This window comes from Adiantum capillus-veneris, chromosome 21, assembly GCF_014529385.1.
Source record: "Adiantum capillus-veneris isolate H3 chromosome 21, ASM1452938v2, whole genome shotgun sequence".
Lineage (NCBI taxonomy): Eukaryota > Viridiplantae > Streptophyta > Polypodiopsida > Polypodiales > Pteridaceae > Adiantum > Adiantum capillus-veneris.
The window spans coordinates 89462232-89485155 of NC_140951.1; the positions used below are offsets into that span (position 1 = coordinate 89462232).

General features: G+C 41.2%; 1 protein-coding gene across 1 annotated transcript; it reads left to right on the plus strand.

The window, feature by feature from the left end:
- The first annotated feature begins 2497 nt into the window (after window positions 1-2497).
- Window positions 2498-4038, plus strand: LOC147431321 (uncharacterized). Its single transcript, XM_086493657.1, has 2 exons — window positions 2498-3041; window positions 3176-4038. Exons 1-2 carry the CDS (start codon window positions 2498-2500, stop codon window positions 4036-4038), a joined length of 1407 nt encoding a protein of 468 aa, XP_086349783.1.
- Window positions 4039-22924: the final 18886 nt, after the last annotated feature.

Sequence of the window (22924 nt, forward strand, 5' to 3'; positions counted from 1 at the left end):
GGATGGGTTTGATAAGCCCTCTCTTTACACTTATCTCCAATGACCCTTCGATCATGGCTTTATTGGCCAACCTTGTGATTGGGACCTTGAGATCATCCCAGAATTCTCTATAGAATTCCACCATCATGCCATCCCAAGCAAGGGACTTTTCCTTGCTAAGGACTTGCAATGCTAGTGAACATTCGTCTTTGGAAAATTCCCTTTCTAATAAATTAGCTTCTGAGTGGGGAATCTTCTTCTTGACACTCTGAAGTAAGGACCCTCTGGCTTCTTCCACTTCTTGGGATTGGATCTCTGGCCGTCCAATGATCTGACTAAGATAGCTCAGCATCAGGCCAGCCATCTCATCCTAGTTGAAGGTCAGTTTCCCTGGAGAGAAGCCTTGCCTTTTTTATATCTTCTAACTGCTCATCAGCAAGGTTAGATTTGGCTTCGACCCATGTTTGTGCTCATCCTCAGTAGCCAGCCCCTTGACTTTTTGGAAGTAAGCAATTGTACCTCCATTGTGCCTCGTAGAAGGTGTGCCTCCCTAACTTTCTTGATTCTGGGGCCCGAGGTTTTGACTGCTTTCTAGATGCTCCGAGCAAAGAGGTCCCACGCATTGTGTTTGTTGAGGTTGACATCTTTTTTGAGCTTACCTAGTGCTTTCTTGGTTAGATTCCTAAAAAGAGGGTCTTCGAATAGGTGTGCCCCTGTTACTAACAATTTTTTTCCACCTCTTGGGGTCTGCTCCTCACCTCTATTCTTCTTAAAATGAATGCGCAGAGGTATGTGATCCTAAAGGCTTTTTGTTGGAACTAACTTCATCTCCATCAACGATGGAATCCAGTCAGTTTGGTGTGAGCAATAGCATCTGTCCAGCCTAGAGGCAGTGCGGGCATACTGGAGGCTTGTGTATGTGACCCAGGCGTGCTGTTCCATGGGCCGATTTCCCATAAGTCAATCATCGCCCATTTTTTGCACAACCTTTGCAATTTAGACCTTTCCGACCCAGCCAGCATACTGGAGGATCCTGTTTTATCCCTGCTCTTTTCTACCGTATTGAAGTCGCCAACCAATAACCACTCACCTTCAATAGGAGTATCTCTAAGATGCATCCAAAGTTTAGCTCTGTCTTTTGCATTGCAAGGGTCGTACACATTCACAATGGTGAAGGGATGCCCTTCCCATCTGATTCTAATCCCCAGGATTCTGCCGGATGGGTGGTTTAGAATCAACTTTGGCTCCAATTCTCTGTCCACAATGCTAAGGAAGCCACTGAAACCATTACTTCCTTCTCCATAGAATATTAGTTTCTTTCCTAGCGGCTGCTTTCTCTTGCTATGGGCATCTAAGTGGTGTTCTTGGATAGCCCAGCACTTGACTGCCTTCTCCTTTTTAATTTCCTCCCAGAATAGGGTACTCTTCTTACGGGTTTTCAACCCCTTTACGTTCCAAGATTGGATAGATTCCATCATTAATGAAGGGCTCATTGGGAAAGAGGAACAAATTCTTCAGCGTCCGAATCTTCCCCCTCCCCCCTCTCCTTGGTGTCAGGAGAATCCGAGGGTTTGAGGTCTGGGGATTTCCTTTCCTATAGTGCAGCAAATGGATTGTTGAGTGGGACAGTGAACCCCCCTCCCTTCAGTGGGGTGGAGGACAGACTAGAGCCTTTCACCTCAAGTGTTCTCATGACCTGAAGTACTTTGGAGTCTCTTGCCACTGCCTTCACCCTTTTGGCTCTTTTCAGACCAGGGACTTGCATAGCCGTCCCCGTTGTCACTGTCATAAATGTCGAGGTAGCAGCGGGAATAATGATCTTATTATTATTGCATGCACCTTCGGAGATTCGTTGTATGGAAATCGATTCCTCCATAGTCTTTTCCTGTATTTTTACATCCATCATACCTTCTTCATCCTTCCCTGCATTTGCTCCTTTGCTACTACCTCCTTGCTTCTCCACCCCTTCCATCTGGGTTTTCATTTCTCTGGTGGCCTGTGCTGCCGGAGCTGCAGTACCATTAGACTTCAAAGGGCAATCCTTGGTGAAGTGTCCAAAGTTGAGCGGAATTGTAACAAGCCCAGCTCCGACATTGATTACTATACTCTTAGGTGGCGTTTTAGACACATCCCAACCTATACAAACCCTGTTTGAGGTTCTGCCAAACCCTCTCTTGCTAGGTATAAATAAGGGAGTGCCCAATTGACTAGCGAGCATCGTGAAATTATCCCACATCCAGCTAGAAAGACCCACAAACTCAACCCAGACCGGATGAAACCCTTGTAGAGAATCAGCTGAGCCGAACACTAGCTCCCAAGTTTGGTGTTTTGTGAGCCTTTGTCTCTAGGTACTCTATGGAATAATTTCTCCAAAGATCTTTCTGAGGACTTTTTTTATGCTTTGCGCACACGTACGCTTGATGAGCATGTTCATCATGAAATATCAAACAACCAAGCATTATCTATCCTAAATTATATGCTTCAACAATATGGAAAATGACTTGCTGACTATTCTGGAATGCCTAGCATAGATCAAGCACGTTTATTCCAGCGTAGTGGTGGATTGCTAAGTGAGGAGACAATATTCAATGCACATGAACAAAATGATTTGGCAGATAGAATGGAGAGTTCTTTGAATCAAGGGCAACACATTGCATATAATGAAGTCTTGGAGGCAGTTGAAAAGGCAGAAGGAAGTATTTATTTTCTAGATGGACCGGGTGGAACTGGAAAAACATATCTTTATAATGCCTTGCTCTCTCGCATTCGTGGTCAACAAAAAGTTTCTTTGGCATGTGCATCATCCGGCATTGCAGCTTTACTTCTTAGCAATGGAAGGACCGCTCACTCAAGGTTTAAAATACCATTAGAGTTGCATTCGGAATCAACATGTAGTATCAAAGTGAACAGTCATCTTGCTGAAATTTTGAAGAGAGCTGCCTTGATCATATGGGATGAAGCTCCCATGACCCCTCGATATGCTTATGAGGCACTAGATCGAACGTTAAGGGACGTGATGCAAAATGATGTATTGTTTGGAGGAAAAGTGCTTATGTTTGGGGGTGATTTAGACAAATCTTGCCTGTTGTCCGCAAAGGAAGTCGTGCATATATTGTGAATGCATCTTTGTGTCACTCACACATATGGAAATATATAAAGGTTTTGCGGCTAACAGACAATATGTGTGTGTTTCAAGGCTCAAATAATGTACTTGCAAGAGAATTTGCAGATTGGATACTTTGCATTGGTGATGGTCATGGAGATTTGAATGACCGTGTCGCATTGCCAAATAACATGCTTCTTCCAGGAAATAGTCTTGAAGGGCTCATTGATTGTATATATGGAGATATGCAACACATTCAAGATTACAAGAGGTTTTTTAAGGATAGAGGTATCCTTGCTCCTCGCAATAAGGAGGTTGATGCTATTAATGACTTGGCCATGGGTAAAATGAGAGGAATATTCAAGGAATATGTGAGTGCAGACTCAGTATGTTCATCTGATTGCAGCAATATTCTTTATACAACTGAATTTTTGAATTCTCTTGAGCTTGGGGGAGGTTTTCCACCACACTCTTTGCAATTGAAAGAGAATGCCCCAATTATGCTTCTTCGCAACTTGGATCCTCGACAAGGTTTGTGCAATGGTACAAGGTTGATATGTAAGCAGTTTCACCACAGGATTATTGATGCAGAAGTAATCACTGGGTCACATGCTGGAGAAAGGGTATTCATACCCAGAATATACTTTTTTATAGGGGCTTCTCAGGGACTACCTTTTGAAATGAAGCGTAGACAGTTTCCTGTGAGGCTTGCATTTGGAATGACAATCAACAAGGTACAAGGTCAAACACTCGAAGTTTTGGGTTTGTATCTAGCTACACCAGTTTTCACTCATGGTCAGCTATATGTTGCAATGTCCCGTGTGAGATCTTCATCTGCCATCAAAATAGTTCTTGATGATGCTCAAAGATTGAATATAAGTGAATCCGCAGAGCCACCAATGGTTTACACTCGAAACATTGTGTACAAAGAGGTTTTACAAATAACAAATATATAAGGTTTGATACACAACATTGGACCGTGGGTATTCCACGTGTAAGCTTGAGTATATTTTGGGTCTTTGTCATTCTATTTTTCGTTGTCTCTTATTGAAGGACTATAATTGAAATAATTGAGGGAATTGGAAGAATTTATTGTGTTTTACTGATAGATTTTGGGAATGTTCTCTTCTTTTTTGTTGCCTTGGTGGCTCCTTTGTTGTACCAAAATTTGATCACAAATAATCGTCACAAACACACACACTTGATTCAAACCAAATCATGTATGCTCAGTGTGCCCTGTGACCATGATGACATTGAGCACTGCACACACACACACACACACACACACACACACAGAGAGACGGAGGCGGCCGGCCATACTAGTGGATGGAAAACGCACCTAAACTCTAGCCTTCTAAAAATCTACAATGTAAAAGATGCCTTAAGTTGGTGACAAGCCCAATCCCATAAAGCTTGGATGTTGCACCACTGCATTAACATGTTCTAAGGGTTAGACCTTTAATTTGTTCAAATGTTAAACTTCAGTAGAGAACAGTATGTGTGTCAACCAAGTTGAGTTGTTTTGCCCCTCTTCCAATGGACGGTAAAGTTGCTCTAGGAATTTCTTTTTTTTTTTTTTCCCCTCAAACTCACAATTGTGAGTGAATCTATTAAATTCTCCATAGAGAAATGTACAAAGTAACATCAGCTCATGTTGAGTCTGAAGGGATCACATGATACATCAAAAAGCTACATATGCCCAGACAGAGACGATCAATTACCCGTGATCCCATACACATTGTCAGAGATTTGTAGTCATGTTGACGACAAGAATTGCCGTGTTTCATGCGTCTGAGTTCTTCCTTTCACCAATGGCAATAATCACTTCCCAATTTTCTTGGATAATCTCTGTGATGCAATAAGTGATATGTTCCACTCATAAACTAAAGTGAAACTAAGTGTAAAAGAGGGACTTCCAATTTTTGGCATCAATAAGCAATATCAAATATTAAATACCAAACTCCACAAGAGGTGCCGTGGAGTTTGGGGCTAGCCATTCTTCAGTGAGATGCTCAAAATTTTTCATTTTCCCTCAACCTATGTCTTGGGCTATGGAGCTTCAACTAACTTGCTCTAGGAATTTCTCTTTGGCAAGCCAAAGGTTTACGATTGTTCATGTTGACACAATGCCATGCATACACATTGATCATGTGAGATGTCCCTAGCCATAACCCATCCTTCTTACTATCCCAGAATCTAGATCATACGCATACCACAAAACTTATCTCAATGATACAGGTACACAGTGGTTGGCATGTGATAATGCATCTAGCTTCTTGTTACTACATGTTGCATGTGTGCACCATATAAATTTGAATGTTAGAAACTCCTCGAACTTCATGTTTGTTCACATGTTGGAATCTCAACTAGACTTCCTTTTTGTTTACTTGGGTTATGTTTTGTTTTTTTTTTACCATAAAGGACGCTAGCAGATTTATATTAAAGAAAAAGAAGCAAAGTTACAATGGACTACCACATGGGGTCTAGTTATGTTTTGTTTATGTACTAGCAAATAAGAGCAATTAGTGCTCCATGTTATGACAAATGTCGTAAATTTCATATTCAACTTGTGTCTCCTCTCTGTGTTGACCCAAGGGTATACACAATTTCAAAACAAGCTCAAAACCTTTTTCTTTGCAAATGCCATGAGAACAAAGTGACATCTATTTGCACATGAATAGACTCTTCACTAAGTATGTTCAAATGTTAAACTTCAGTAGAGAACAGTATGTATGTCAACCAAGTTGAGTGGTTTTGCCCCTCTTCCAATGGATGGTAAAGTTGCTCTAGGAATTTTTTTTCTTTTCTTTTCCCCTAAAACTCACAATTGTGAGTGAATCTATTAAATTCTCCATAGAGAAATGTACCAAATAACATCAACTCGTGTTGAGCCTTGAGGGATCACATGATACATTGAAAAGCTACATAGGCCCAAACAGAGATGAGCAATTTCCCATGATCCCATACACATTGTCAGCGATTTGTAGTCATGTTGACGACAAGAATTGCCATGTTTCATGCAGTTGAGTTCTTCCTTTCACCAATGGCAATAATCACTTCCCAATTTTCTTGGATAATCTGTGTGATGCAATAAGTGATATGTTCCACTCATAAATTGAAGTGAAATTTTTGGCATCAATAAGCAATATCAAATATTAAATACCAAACTCCAAAAGAGGTGCTGTGGAGTTTGGGGCTAGCTATTCTTGTGTGAAATGCTCAAAATTTTCCATTTTCCCTCTCTTAACCTATGTCTTGGGCTATGAAGCTTCAACTAGCTTGCTCTAGGAATTTCTCTTTGACAAGCCAAAGGTTTATGATTGTTCATGTTGACACAATGCCATGTATACACGTTGATCATGTGAGATGTCCCTAGCCATAACCCACCCTTCTTACTATCCCATAATCTAGATCATACTCATACCACAAAGCTTATCTCAATGATACGAGTACACAAGTGGTTGGCGTGTGATAATGCACCTAGCTCCCTGTTACTACATGTTGCATGTGTGCACCATATAAATTTGAATGTTAGAAACTCCTCTAACTTCATGTTTCTTCACATGTAGGAATCTCAACTAGACTTCCTTTTTGTTCACTCGGGTTATGTTTTGTTTGTGTACTAGCAAATAAGAGCAATTAGTGCTACATGTTTTCATATTTAAGGTGTTTGTCTCTTGCAGTTTTCAACTTGTCTCCATTTTAGAACCCATGTCGCTCTATTGCACTTTCACACCAACTCCCCCATTGTGCCACCCATTTTCAAACTAGACCACCCCGGGGCTAATAAATTGTTGTGCACCTCAATCCCTTTCCATTGACCACCTTCAAAGCAAAGCTTTGACTTGTTAATCATGTCCTTGGTCATGATAGCCCAGGCATGTTCTTGTTTAGCTATAGAGACCACAAACTTGGCACAGAGAGCCTTAACATGGACAGCAGAGTTGAGGATTTCAAGGCCACCTTGGGTAAGTGGACGAGCTGTAGTTTCCCACTTTGACCATTGCCATGGTGACGAGGGTTTAGTGATGTTCTTCCATAAAAATCTTTTAACAGATTTCAAAAACTCCTTCCAATTACACTTGGCAATTTTGAGGAGAGGGCTGGTGAAGGCAATGTAAGGGAGCATAAATGAGTTGATCACCTAAAACTTTTATCCAGCTCGGGAACGGAAGTAACACAAACTCCCACTTCCTCATTTTCTTTTGGATCTTCTCCAAGATCCACTGGAACCTTTGCTTGTGAGTGACGTCCACCCCCAATGGTGCAACCACATGTCAAAAGATCCTTCCTTTAGAAACAATCTTCCCTGACCAGTCTGATGGGTCAAATGAGTCGCTTTCCATAAGGGAGATAAGTCTCGACTTCTTGATACTACACTTCGATCCCAATGCCACAGAGAATGTATATACGATCTCTAGCGCTTTCCTGAGAACCTGAGGGCAGTCTTTCAAGAAAAGGAGTCATTTGCGAATATCTTGGCAAGGAGTTGATAGTTGTCAAGTAGGGTTAAACCTTGAATCACCCCGCACAGTAGCAACTTCAAGCATCGTTATTAGAAGATAAGAGCCAATGGCAAAAAGAAGAGGGACTAGGGGGCATCCTTGCTTGATCGATCTCCTAGCTTCAAAGGAGCCCACAATTCTTTCATTGAACAAGAGTTCAGATTGCCCGCGTGCACCCAGAGTGTGAACGAGACGACAAAGGGGAGGCCCAATGCCTAGAGCTTTCATGACATCTTCAATGAAAGACCACATAATCCTATCATATGCCTTGTCTGGATCGAGTTGAAGCAAGATGCACTCCTGCTTCGTGAAGGCCGCATACTCAATGCCAACCATTGCTGCCAAGAGATTGTTATATATCGACCTCCTTGTAATTAACCCGTGTTGATGGGGTGGTTGTGAGATTACATTTCTCCAAAGATAAAAGAATTTGTATCTTTTCATAAGCAGACTAATTGTATTTCTATACAAGATGTTAAAACTAGAATTTGAGTTGGTTATGTAGGCTTCGGAGATGATTTGCTTCATTATTTTGGACATAATTGCCTTTTTTGCAAGGTAATTTGTGGCAAATTACATGCTAAGCACTCAAACATGGATCTCAATTGTTAAAAAGAAATAAAGATTAGAAAACATTGAGCAATCCAACCAAAATAGATACAAGGGTATTTTGGGAATTTCCACAAATTAGAGGGGTATGTTGGTAATTTTTCCACACAAAAAGACACCACATAGGAATGTACAACAACCCTCAAGCTCGAGGCAAGCTTTGAGGGGCCACAAGATACATATAGGAGCTACATTGCTCCAAATTGAGGTAAGCTACCTTTGAGGATTGCTTATTCCACTTGTTAGAGTTTTTCCTTTTTTCAACGGATATAATCAATTCCCTACTTTCTTAGATAACCTCTATGAAGAATGCCGCACTAATGCAAACAAGTCAAGGGAGTGCATTGGCAATGCCAATACTCACTTGTAATCGTTGTGGCATAGATCATTTGATCGCACAGTGTCCTAACAATCCAAACGCACCGAAAATCACACCATTGAACATAATAGAGATTGTTGATGGGACACCACCAGCTATAAACATAGCACCAGTGAATGCACTCACACGGTCGATGCTCCAAAAGCAAAATTACATCCTCGAAGGAGAGATGCTGCATCCATTGGCCGAGCGAGAAAGAAGAAAACACGAAGAAAGAAATCCCTTAATGCTTCTAACTCAAAACCTAGTTCAAAGACTAACATAGGGACAGGAGAGGATCCTGTGTATATGAATGACCCTGAGGATGACTCAGATTCGATAGAGACCACGGAGACCAAAATTGTTACTACAAAGGAAAAAGCCAGTGAGGAGGATCACGAGAGGGAATTACGACGAACATCAAAAGAGTATTCAAAGTTAAACTACCCAGTTGAGAACCCCAAAGATAAGCCACGAGAGACGAAAAATGAGGATTGCAAGAGAAAGATTGGAACCTATCCAAACCCAACAGTGGAAATTGAACGAGTCCAACAACTGAGGGGTTTGGTGGAAGAAACTCAACGAACATTAGAACCTGAACCCAAACACATCCAGATGTCGGACACAGTGTTTCCCACACAAGTTCAACCTCACAAGAACTACAGGCCGTTAGCTATACCCAGTATCATTCGGGAAGAGAGTGAGGGTAGGACATCTAAAAGTGGACACACACCTTTCCTACTAGAGAGAATGTTTGGTGAGGGAATGCCCGACCCCCTTGAGGAAGTGGAGATTCCATCTTCACCATTCTCTTGTCAGGGTCCTACGTCCCACAAGATGCCATTAAATGTTGCCAAATTGATGGATTTCATGTCTTCAGAAGTTAGAACCACCATCATGTCCAAACTATATACAGACCCCGAGCTAGTCTCAGCTCTTCGAGCCTTCCTCAATGGAGAATTACAGGCCGGATTACCACAGTTTGCACATATGAACAAACCTGACTCGGTAATGAATGATGAGGAACATTTAGCACCACCATCTGACCTAGTGGGATATGAATCTGTAATTGAAGTACCCGTTAACAAGTTGGGGCAATACTTTGAAGGTGATGAATCTAATGCTACTCTACCAATCACTACTAAAGGATTAACTGTAAAGGGGGTCCTTGACGGTGGTGCGGGAGTCAGCATGGTGACAAAGAGTTGTTGGGAGTCTATGGGGCGACCTCACCTTGAAGCCACAAGCGTAGTGGTAAAAATGGCTAATGGATCTATTGTTACGCCTATTGGGATGCTTAAGGATCTCGGAATCAAGGTCTTGGGACACAAGGTAAGGCAAACTTTCATTGTTATGGATTTTTCCAAGCATCCTATGTCATTTGAGATGATCTTAGGGCATCCATTCATGAGGGAAGCAAAAATGGTGCATGACTGGTCCAAAAACCACGTCTACTTACAGTTCCAAGACTCTGTCATTCGAGTTGACCTTTTAAGTGGTCGAACGCATCCTCTAGGAAATAAATTAATCATTGATAATCGATCAGACACAACAATTCACTCAGCTCCATTACAGTATTGTTACACGTGTAACGAAGACACGGATATTGGGGAGAACTCTCCTTATATGGATATCCTACCCGGAATGGCTGAGTCAAACAATGTCGATTGGGTACACCTGGCGGCAACTATAGATACATGGGGAGCTAGAGGAACAACCTGGGTAACACCAGATGGGGAAGAGATACCACACATTGCACCAGTAAACATGTTAGGTGTAGCGCATGTAACATCCGATGATAAGAAAGAGGCACACCTACCTGAGAGTGAAACCGATGATTCCTCAAAGGCTTCAAGCCAATACACATCAGAAACGGAATCTCAGGGAGAAATGGATTCAGAACCTGAGGAAACATCGAGTGAGCCAAGTATAGAAACTGAACACTCAAGGTCTAGTACGACTATCTATGGTAATTTATATGAGAGTGAAGAAGATACAAGCGAAGACCTATCAGGCGAGTCGAGTTCAAACATTTACCAAAATCAAAACCTTAACAAGAAACAAATGTCATATAAGAGACGACGATATCGAGCAAATGTGAGAGCTAGGATAAACAAGGAAAGATCTACTGCAGAATGGCTTAGCTATCTAGGGGCATGTGATGCTCATCGAAATCTAGTAGACGATTGGGGTGAACATCTCCAGAGTGTCATGTGGTGCAACCCGCGACCCATTGACCTCGCTCAATTGGAGGTTACAGAGCTGAAATTGAGTTGAACTATAAGAAGACGTCAAAATCGAGAGTTAGCACAACAACAAAAGGAGGCAGAACTAAAAGAAAGGTCTCCGTCAGGACAAGAGCCTGCTGACTTACATACGGCTCCTGAACATTTTATATCTTATACCACGGGGGAGCGAAAGGTTGTGTATGCCAAAGCCCAACGAATACCTACAAATGGAAGCAGTGGAGTCTATGATGGTCCAGCGGTAATTAAAGAGATAGAATTAGCCGAACCAGGTGAGGAGTCTAAACCAGTCTTTATTGCTCAAGACCTTACCAAAACTGAAGAGGTTGTACTTAAGGAGCTCCTCAAGGAATACAAGGATATCTTTGCTTGAACATATCATGACATGAAGGGCGTTCCACCTTCTGTGGTGCAACATACAATTCCCATGATCAACACTGCTAAACCCGTCCAGCAACGACCCTATCCAATGAATCCTAAGTACGCCAAAATTGTACAAGAGGAGATTGAAAAACTTATCCAATGTGGATTCATATACCCTATTGAGCACTTAGAATGGGTTTCTCCAATAGTCATTGTGCCAAAAAAGAATGGGAAACTAAGAGTGTGCGTGGACCTCAAGAAAGTTAATGCAGCCACTAGGAGAGATCATTATCCCTTGCCATATTCAGAACATGTGCTTGAAAGAGTTGCGGGCAAGGAAGCTTATAGCTTTTTAGATGGGTACTCTGGTTACAATCAAATCACAATTGCATTAGAGGACCAAGCTAAAACTGCTTTTATCACAGAGTTTGGAGTGTTTGCATTTCGTGTTATGGCTTTTGGCTTAACAAATGCCCTTGCTACATTCCAACGATTAATAAACACTGCGTTTAAAGAATTTATAAGGGAGTTTTGTGAAGCTTTCCTAGACGACCTTTGTGTTTATTCTTCTTGGGAGAAGCATTTGTTATATCTACGAAAAATATTTGAAAGGTGCAGATTTTATCGCATCTCATTGAACCCTTTCAAATGCCAATTTTGGGTTAAGCATGGAGTCATTCTAGGGCATATAGTGTCCAAGAACGGGATATCCACAGATGAGAGTAAGATTAAAGCCATTGCCGATTTGCCACCACCTACGAACTATAAAGGAGTTCAAAGATTTATGGGCCATGTTGGTTATTATCGAAGATTTATTTTAAACTTTGCCGAGATAGCGCGTCCATTGTACAAGCTTCTTATCGAGTTTCACTGGACGGAAGAATGTCATCAATCTTATGAGTTATTAAAGAAGGCCCTAACAAGTGCTCCAATCCTGCGAACACCTGATTGGAATGTACCTTTTCATGTGCATATTGATGCATCAAATTTTGCTATTGGGTGTGTTCTAACTCAACCAGGAGAACATAAATTGGACTACCCTATTAGCTTTGCAAGTCGCCAATTAAATGATGCCGAGATGAACTACACTACTACAGAGCGCGAAGGTCTAGCTATGATTTACGCAGTAAAGAAATTTCGCTATTACCTTCTTGCTACCAAGTTTGTGTTTTATGTTGATCATCAAGCATTGCTATATTTGGTAAATAAGTCGTGTTCCACAGGTCGAATTACAAGATGGTTGTTAATTCTTCTTGAGTTTGACTTCACCATGTTGTGAGGCCTGGGAGGAAACATGTCATGGCAGATCATTTATCTCGTATCCCTAATGGCGAAGCTCCTACGGGGGTTGATGATGAATTGCCTGATACTCCTTTGTTCATTGTTGAGACAATGCCTGAATGGAGTGAAAAGATTGTTAACTTCTTAGTTAATGGTTTTCCACCCAAAGAACTGCGAAAAGATATAGCTCGAAAATTAATCAAGGAATGCGAACCCTATTGCTTACTGGCTGGAACTCTCTATAAGAGAGGAAAAGATGATGTTCTTAGACGCTGTGCCCGCGAGGATGAGTATTTATATATTCTACAAGAGGCGCACATGGGCGTAGCTGGTGGTCACTTTTCAGGAAACTTGACTGCCTGAAAGATCTTACAGTCAGGCTATTGGTGGCCCACTCTGTTTAAGGATGCATCACTTTTTGCAAAGGGATGTGATGAATGCCAACGCTTCAACAAGCCACAAAGAAGGGATAGGATGCCTCTACATCCCATCAAGGTAACCCAACCATTTGAAAAGTGGGGCTTAGACTTTGTAGGACCGATTAGCCCGGCTGCACATAACACGCAATCACGATATATCATTGTCGCTACCAACTATGTAACCAAATGGGCTGAAGCAAAAGCAACACGGAAGGCGGATGCAAAAACAACAGCTAAGTTCCTCTTTGAGAACATTATCACACGTTTTGGATGCCCCTTTGAACTTGTGAGTGACAATGGAACTCATTTTATAAATGAAGTAATAAAAGAACTCACGTCCAACTTCATGATATCACACCACAAGTCTACACCCTATTATCCCCAAGCAAATGGCCAAGCTGAGAGTACCAACAAAACTCTCATCTCCATTTTGACAAAGACAGTTGAGGCTCATCGCACTGATTGGGACCTAAAGCTTACATCAGCTTTATGGGCTTATCGTACTGCGTATAAAGTTGCTATTAATTGCACACCGTTTAAGATGGTGTATGGCCAAGAAGCAGTTATGCCATGGGAGTTTGTCATTCCTAGTCTTCGAGTAGCTTCTCAAGAAGGTTGGGATGGTAACCCCTTAGTGGAGCGATTATATATCCTGGAAAGGCTAGATGAAGAGAGGCAATTAGCTGTGCGAAATGCTCTAGTGGAGAAGGATAGGAGAAAGAAGTGGTTTGATAGCCATTTAAAGGATAAAGACATCAAGGTTGGTGATAAAGTTCTTATGTACGGGGTACGTAATGAAAAGAAGAAATTGAAATACGCTGGTAAGGGTCCATATCGAGTGTGTGAAATTACCCCGCAAGGTACCATTCGTGTGGAGACTTTAGATGGAGTTGAAACCATTGGATTCCTTAATGGGAGTAAATTCAAAAGATATTATGATCCTCTAAGCCAGGAAGAGTTGCAAGCCATCCATCAAAAGAAGGCTGCCAAGGAACAAGCAGAGCTTTAAAAAATCCAAGCAAGAGTTGAGGCTCGAGAACGACAACAACGTCTTAGACGCCAACGAAAGGCTAATCTGGGAATCATGCAAGCATTTTTCGAGGACACAGATGACGACTCATTAGAATCTGAGCCACCCCTACGATACCCAATTGAGCTAAATAACCCCTATGGGAAAGTACTATACAATGCCTTATTAGATACGGGAGCTAAACACAATTTATTATCCTATGGAGTTTGCTGTCAATTAGGGAAACCGACCCTATCCCCAAGTACGATGCAAGTCAAGGGCATTAATAAAAAGAAAACTACTATTCTTGGAGTCCTTCAGAGCCCTGTTGTCTATGACAATGGAAGCATAGTGCAGAGGTTTCTAGTCATGCCCGCGAGAGCTATGGAAGGCAACGTAAACCTGGGACGCACGTGGATGTTGGCAACCAAATGCACTATTGATTGGGATACTGTTAGTGTCACGACGCGACCACCAACTCTTACCCCTATCATTCAAGCAAAGTCACCTACGTTGCAAACTCTAGCAAAGTTGAAGGATAGCCAACATTCACAAGCCAAGGTGGTTAACTCGTCTTTGCCTGCTACCCATGAACCTAGCACTTCAACACTTGTAGTCGCAGCAAGCAGTAATATTGCAAGTACTCATCCACGACCTAAGAGTACATATCAATGGGTCCCCAAGGCCTTACTTCCAACTACCTCAACCCTCAAATCCATTCCAAGAAAAAATTTCCTGGGAAAACCAAGAGCGCGCCCTAGGAGAGTCAAGACCAAATCACGATGGATTCCAAAACAACTATTAGAAGCCCAAGGCTACTATGATGGAAATGAGCAAATTTGGGTACCTAAACGTAAAATGTGTCCTTCCATATCGACAACAAACCCATATGAGTCAAACAGTGTAACGCAAAAGCCAATGGCAGACCGTGGGAAGGGAAAGATCACAGAATGCTACACACCTAGTCCAAGGCTAGTTTGGGCTCCAAGGCAAAACCAATTTATTCCACCTAGCTCAGGAAGGGGGGAGTTCCATGAAGCTTCTAGCTCCTCATGTAATACATCCATAGAGGTAAAAGCTTCTACACAGCCTCCATCTATAGTAATGGACCTCCATGAAGCTACAAAAGAATCCACACCTCCCAGTATTCAAGAATCACCTGATGAACCACTTCAAGTTCGATCCTGGGAGAGTACCTTACCACCCTTGAAACTTGACGACGCACCTAGGGTAATAGAAAACTACTGGCAAAAATCCTCACCTATTACCAACTGGAACAATTGGTTTCAAAGGGTGACGACATCATTTCAAACGGTATGATCTACCCAAGGAAGGGGGGAGTGTTTGTGGACATCCATCATTCACTTGCTTCCCTCTCAACCTTTCTCCCTGACCTCTTAATCTCCGATCTTAGGGAATGTATATATAAAGCCTTATACTCACAAAAACAAGATAAAAAAGTAAAAGAGCAAGAGCCATAACACAAATCATAAAAACAAATTATGCACAAGAACACGATCCTTGTAATATTTGCACTCTAACCATCATCTATTTGCGTGTACAGATATGGCTAGTACGCTAGAGTCATCCACTCCTGCCTTGGGTGAGAGGTACCCTCATTACTTTTCACAAATATTTCACATGGTCTTTCCAGTGCTTGCATGTGAATGGGATTTGATAGGTACGCTAGCATGTGAGAGGAATTTTGAGGAGTTAGAATGGCTGATACGTCTCTTGACCACGTCTGATCCATACTTAGTAGAGAGCGTTTCTCCCATTGCACAAGCCTACCCTTTTGACCAAGATAACTATAGGCGTCTAGTGACCTTCTTAGTAAACATGGGCACCTATGATGAAGAAGAAAATTTACACGACTACACGGATGGCACATATGGTCTCACGGATGATGACTTTGTTTATCTCGACGACGAGGATAGGGGTTTAGCCTTAGGGTTTCCCCCCAACCTCTACAATATCCTATTCCCTTGACTCTCTAGGGGGAGTGCAAATAATTAGGTTAGGGTTCCTTATGTTTTTTTTTGTGTTCAATAAGTGTTGGTACCTTTTTTCCACTAATGTGCCTCCTGGAGGTATTCCTTTTGTTTCCTAGTGTGTACAGGAGCGTGTTGCTATTGGTAGGATTTGGACCTTCATGGAATCTTTATCTCAACTCACTCTTCAAATCAAGCGCGACCATCGACACAAACAGGTGTTTCTTGTCCATTAGCATTGCCCCTTATCTTTTTTGCATCTATGATTGTCAGCTTTAATTGTGATTGGTAGCCTAATATTCGCCGCATTTGCTTAGTATCAAACATTTAATTCAATGTAATTTTTTGTCATAATCACTTATCTAGGTTTAAAAATCAAGCAGTCCGACAAACTAGTTTGACCAAGTTAGGTGTTAGAAATCTTCTCTTAATACCATGGGGAATGCCTTCCTAATAATTAATGGTTACTTAGGTTCTTAATCCGATTTAGGCAGCATTGTGTGAAATGTACTAGGGCTTTCTAGTGGGCTTGACCCTATTGACCTTTAGCTTAAGTATTATAAAGGGAGTTTACTCGTGTGATGAGCCTGGGGAGGTGTATCAGTGTTATATGACCCCCCAAAGTTACAAAATTAAAATGTTGAAAATAAACAAACAAAAAATCAAAGTGCCACACTGTAAAATCTTAAGCTGGAAGAGAAATCTCAGCTTGATTTGGTACTTCACTCACATGTATTGCCTATGGTACTAGAGCCCTAGAGGTTCCCAGTGTGGGCGCTTTTCCTTGAAAAGCAAAAAACCCAAGGCATACAAAATAAGCACACACATCAAAATTGAATCACTGTGAAAAGACTTTGGGGGGTCAAAGAAAAAGTAATCAGTCAGGCGATGATTTCATGAGAAATTCCTTTTATGGTAGCTTAACTACAAGGTCTTCTAGATATAGCCTCTAGTCAGCCCTCGAACATGAATACTTGGCTCTCGCGATTAAACAACTTAATTGACCACAGAAAATTAAGAAGCTTACCCATGGTATTAATATTTGATCTCTAGTGCCTTTCGACCGTCAAATTAGCGACCCCAAACTTGTTTAATTTTTTACCTTTACATCTGTTTATGCATTTGATTACATTGCAATTTAATGTTCATTGCTGACAAATTGTTTGAAATTCTTTTACCAATCAAATTGTCTACCTAAAACTGCATATGCTTTTTAATCACTTATCAGAATGCAATTACTGTGCCAATGTTGTTTGATTTTGCAGTGACTGAAGAAGGCTAAGGACATTCATCTCAAATGCTCTTCCACCTCGACGAACGAGCTTCAACTCAATAGCTTCCGAGGACGGAATCTACATCAGGAAGGGGGGCATGTTAACCCTCATGGCTCACGGACACCCCATCACCTACGACAGACGTGTATTATGTATTTGGTAGAGTCAGGTACCGGGCTTGTCGGACCAATAGGAAAAGGGTAAGAGTGATCGCCGATGAGAGGCGCACTCTAACTGGGACATTCAAGGGATTAGTTGGCTAAGCATGGGCGCCCAAGTGTGAATGGGGTGAGCTCATATAAAAGCCAACTAAACCTAAAATTCACTTATTCTCTCATTTGTGCAATAGAAGAGTGCTCTTGCTCCATCTCCATCTCCATCTTCTTCTTCTTCACCTCCTTGTGTGTGCGTATGTGTGTGTGTGTGTGTGTGTGTGTGTGTGTGTGTGTGTGTGTGTGTGTGTGTGTGTGTGAGAGAGAGAGAGAGAGAGAGAGAGTGCGATCGAGCATTACGGCGGCACGACGACGGTGAAGCGGTTGAGCGCGACGTAGCGGCGTCTCCTTCTTCTTCGCGGCGAGGAATCCTCCACGGCAGGAGCATAAAGCGGTGAGTGTCACACCATTGCCCTCTTTTGAGCTTACTAGTTAAGCTAGTTGTGTGCTTGGAGCCGTCTATGGCTCGCACACGGTGTAACGGCAAGTCCCTTGCTTCGACAGTGCGGCAAGGAGCGCACAGATGCATACACGTTTTCAAGTTGTCGTTAATACGCTTGTCATTGCGAAGCTATCGACTCGATCGTTGCACTACACACCCGTGAAAAATTGAAGCTCTGATAACACTTGTGAGAGCGCTAGGTGCGGAAGCGATGCGCGATGCGTGCAGAGTAAGAGGGACGAGAAGAGTAGAAGACACCTTGTGTGGGTGGAGCAACCTCCAAGATTGTGGTGAGGAGCTACTAGGAATGTGTATGTACATACAATGGGCAGTTGGACACCGGACGTCTGGCCCAGGGCAAAAGCGCAATGCCTTTACCCCAACAATCCAAACACTATTATCTACTCCTTGTCCATTTTTTTAGTCACATGAAAACCATTTATTTGCATTGTGTTGCTTGTGAAATGGGAAATTGTGGACGCATTTGTGAATTCCACATCAACCCCGCTACCAGGGCCGAAAATTTCAACCCTTCCCGGCCTTCCTTTACTGTTAGACGTGCACACGCTAGGCAAATTAATAGTAGCCCTTCCTAAGGAAGGATATATTGTTCAAATGACCCTGTCCCAAGGAAGGGCTTAGTTTTTCATCCTTCCTAGGGAAGGGCAACCTCTCAAAGTGCCCTGCGAAGATTAATCGTGCCAATGCTTGAAATTCGGACTTTTGGAGTTGTACCTAGAGGATGTTCTATGGACTTTGAGAGTCACTAATAAGTATGGAATTTAATTTTGAAAGTTGTTCAAGCATGCAGTACCATGCGCCTTAGAAGTTAAAAGTTAAGCTATGATTTTTAGTATAGGAATTTAAGATATGCTTTTTATTATAGGAATTTAGGGTATTCTTTTTATTATATGGAATTCTTGGCGCATTGAGTAGATTGTAGAGGCAGACAAGCAGAAAGACTAAAGTTTGAAGTTTGAACTCAAAAGCTCAATCGCTCACAAGTTTTTTGGCAAGAGCAGCGGGCTACTCGAGTAACAAACCTTGACTCTCTCTCGTCAACTAGTTGATGGCTAAGAGTTTCTATATCCAAGTTCCAATTGAGATGAAGAGGTTCAAGGGATTCCATGTAATCAAGGCTCTTGGGCTAGAATGAGAGAGATTGACTCAAAACATGGTTGAATAATTCCTTATTGAACAAAGAGTAAACATTAAGCACTCTTGTTACTCCCCACATCAGCTCCATTTCTGATTTCTCCTCCTCCTTTTGCTTTGCATCCAAAGCACTCTCCTGGTTTGCTACGCATGCCCAAAGCCTACTTATACAAACACATACTTATCACTTCATCATGTTTAAGATGGCACCATGTCTTAGGATCATGATGTTGTAGTTTATGTTGTTATAATGTTATGAGGATCTTTCTATTGGCCATTGGTGATTCTTAGGAGACAAGAACTTCTTAGAGAGAACTTGGAAGATGGAAGGGTGAAGAGATGTATGACGTGGCTTTGCAGACAGAATAACGATAGTGGTAATTTTATGAGCTCAACAATGGAAGGTTTGTAACTCGAGATGACACTATTCATGGTCACAATTCAAGCAAAGGGCATATCCAACAAAAACAAAGATGTACGATTCCCTCACAGCAAGTGCATTGCAGGACATTTCAAGTTCTAGGTATTTGCATGTTCCATTTACAACTTACTACTCTTGCTCATTGTGTATCTTATAGGAAATGATTTTAGTATTGCTAAGCAATGTTTTCAAAGTGCACCCTTGTGCATTGTACGAGTTTTCTTTACAAGTTACAATTGTTCAAAAACACGTGTTTTTGGTTAGTTAAAATGCACTCATGAAAAAACTTGTTTTTGGTAAAGATTTGATCAAAAGGGTAGGGAAAATTTTACGCTTCATTTTGAAGGTTTAAATGCCAAAGAGCATTTCCCATGGGATGGACACCCTTGAAAATTTTCCTTCCCTAGGATAGGTAAGAGTGCTTTGCAATGTTTAGGCTTGCTCGATAATACCAAGAAGCTCCTAAGTGTGTGTGTGGGGGGGGGGGGTTGCTGTTTTTAGATTTATACTTATACACAACATTTTAAAAGACGTCTGACTTTAGACAAAGGCCAAGGGTTAGCACAAAAACGACTCAGACTTTGATCCATTTTTGTACATCATAATGAGAATGAGGTATCATCTAATGTTTTGTACATTAGATAGTCAAGAACATCTAATTCTAAAGTGAACGAGGCCAGGTTTGATAGTGACGGACAACAACAAAGCCAAAAAGATCCTAAGTAAAGATAGAATCCTCACTTGGATCCATATAAACAAGTTAACAGATTCATTTGCCTTGAATATGTTTTATAGGTGTCAACGAACCCTATCAATTGTTATCCATGCCCTACTTAAAGCCTTTTTAACTTACACCTACAATCTATGTAGTGTTAAATTTTCGCAAGTGTCCATTCTCATATTTAAATAATAAGAAGTTGTCACTGTTTCAGAAGGCCATTACCCCTCTTGATCAAGTAGTAAAATCATAATAATAGGTTATATTTAAAGCTAACAGCTACACCATTTTTTTAAAAAAAATTATTCATATTTAATTAGATTAAGTTGTGATCAGAAGGCCATTACCTCTTTTGATCCAAGTATTTTACCCAATCATTTGTCCGAAAGAAGTAAAGACATGCAGCTATTTAGCCAAAAACATTTTCAATTTACAGATGTTCTAAGACTCATCATATGTGTCACACTTATGCTTTTTTTAGAACCAATTAGTGCTAACATGGTGATTTGTGAGCTAATAAGCGTAAGTGCTCAATATTGGCCAAGAAAGACAGTTTAATTGATAGACATACCATATTATTCCAGATTTTCCAGGAGCAATATATATCACTAAAGTGGGAAATTTTCAAAAGTACCTGTTAATTTTAGCTCTGGTTTTACTATAGACTTCTTTCCAAAAGATCAAATATTCCAGTAGTACAGAATGATCCAAAACAGAGCAATCTGCCAACAATTCTCCTATTAATGTAATTTAAAGGTAATAGGAAAAAAGTATCGGAAGATTTTTAGAGTTTAAATTCTTCTTTGTCAAATTATCAGAGCCATCCAAGTTGTAAAATAATCATCAAAACAAAAACTGAGAATAAAAAGACATATCATCGTGATACGAATTGGCTTTTTCTAAAAAATAAGCAATAGATGCGGTCAGTTTAAAATTTCCCAAACCATAAAGTGCAGTAATCCTGCTTTATTTTAGGAACTCAAAGCTACTATAGAATAAAAAACATTCTTGGTAACCGACCCATCAGGTCTTTCAAGGTTGCTAACCTAGCAAGAGGTAAGTTTAAGAAAAATCACTCACACAATTATGCACCCGTGGTTGCCCCGGTAAGAGGTACAACACGTCCAACAAAAAATACAAAGTTTTTAACCAATAGAGCAATGAAACATTTAACAAGCTCCATATTATCTAAGCAATCTGAGCCAGTAAACAATCAGCATCATTGAGAGAAAAAAAACTGAAATTTTTCATTAATCAAAACCAATGAGAAGAAGCTCACATTGTTCAATCATTCTCATGGTATAATGTATAATGAACACATTGAAAAAGCCTCGTTTAGCATAATTTTTCAAAAACTTGGTAGCAACCTACTTATACAAAGCAAAGTAATGTATGTGTAAACCATCAATAATATAAAACAAATGCCATAGTTTTAAAAATCCTTGAATTTATCAAAACAAAGTAGTTACAATAGAGATAAACAAGAAACATAGTGCAGATGTTTCTTTCATCAAAGGTATGGCACCAACCTGAGAGGTGGAGCCTTGCTCAATCATCTCCATAATGTAATGCTTAAGTGCAGAAGCTACACAACCCACCAAGATTTGTGGCGCAACAGTATAGTCGACAGGAAATTAATCACTCACACTATCTTTCGAGGACATACACAAACCCAAAGCAAAGCTAAGTGAGGGGAATGAACCACCCTCACCTTTATATAGATATTTCTTCTGTCAAATACGGATAGCGACCCCCGCAAGCTCTGCTTTAAAAAACCCACACAGAATCCAAGTGAGCTCGTGGCGCCATACCACCACTACGCCAGCACAAGTCTATGGCCAGGGCGTAGGTAGGGAGAGAGAGAGAGAGAGAGAGAGAGAGAGAGAGAGAGAGAGAGAGAGAGAGAGAGAGAGTGAGTTGGGGATGCTGCTAAGCAATAAACATGGAGCATCTACAACAATGCGCCATTCATCATGCTCGCAAGGAGAACCGGTGATTAAAGTTGTGTACCCAACGTACCAGGGTTAATATCCCTTTGTTGAGAGTAAGCCTTAGGGTTATGTTCACACAACAATATCAAGTTAGATTACCCCAAGTGTTTCAAGGGGGTGAGTTTCCACCAACAAAATTGTTCAAAGGATTATGCCAAACCCTGGATGGTGTAGGCAAGTTTTTCAAAATCACTAGGGAGTCTATAGATAGTAGGCTTATAAGTCAAAGGTCCATTGGAGGATAGGGTTAAACCTAAGACAAGTTTTTTTTTAAGGAAAAAAATTGAGCTACACAGGAGTGTCTAAAGGTTAGTTAACATAAAGCAAACCAGCCTTGCCACTATATTCAAGCTGAGATAGTGGAGAAAGGGTTTTGGCCCCAAGGGTCTACAGTTGTAAAGTTTCCATTGGGAGGGTCATACACTTAAGTCCAAATTAGTATACTAGTTTGCTAATTTGAGATAGAAGTTTCAAGGTGGAGGATAGAGGGTTAGACCACTCATTTTAAAGGGAGGGCATGTCACAAATTGATGACTGAGAAAACTTAGGTTAATAAGCCTGAGCAGCTTGCTGATGTGGCCAAGAGCTTCAATTGAAGAACAAGATAAAGAGATGCTTCTTGACATGGCAAGTGGATGCTTACAAGGCAAAGAGCGGCTAACTTGGCAGCCTAAGGTGGTAGTACATGCATGGCAATTGGCCACATAGGTAGTTCATCCAAGACAATCAGACACATAAGGCCAAGCAACCCCCAAAGAGGCAAATATGTGCATGGAAAGGATCAAGGGGTGCATTCTAACAAGGGACTCAGTTGGAGAAGGCATAAGCAAACAAGTGTCCAGCTGCAT

What these genes read in the sequence shown, in the direction of transcription:
- LOC147431321 (XM_086493657.1), top strand. Translation starts at nt 2,498, where the DNA reads ATGCCTAGCATAGATCAAGCACGTTTATTCCAGCGTAGTGGTGGATTG. An exon ending in AAAAGTGCTTATGTTTGGGG is followed by an intron (nt 3,042 to 3,175) that starts GTGATTTAGACA and finishes GTGTGTTTCAAG; the next exon opens with GCTCAAATAATGTACTTGCA.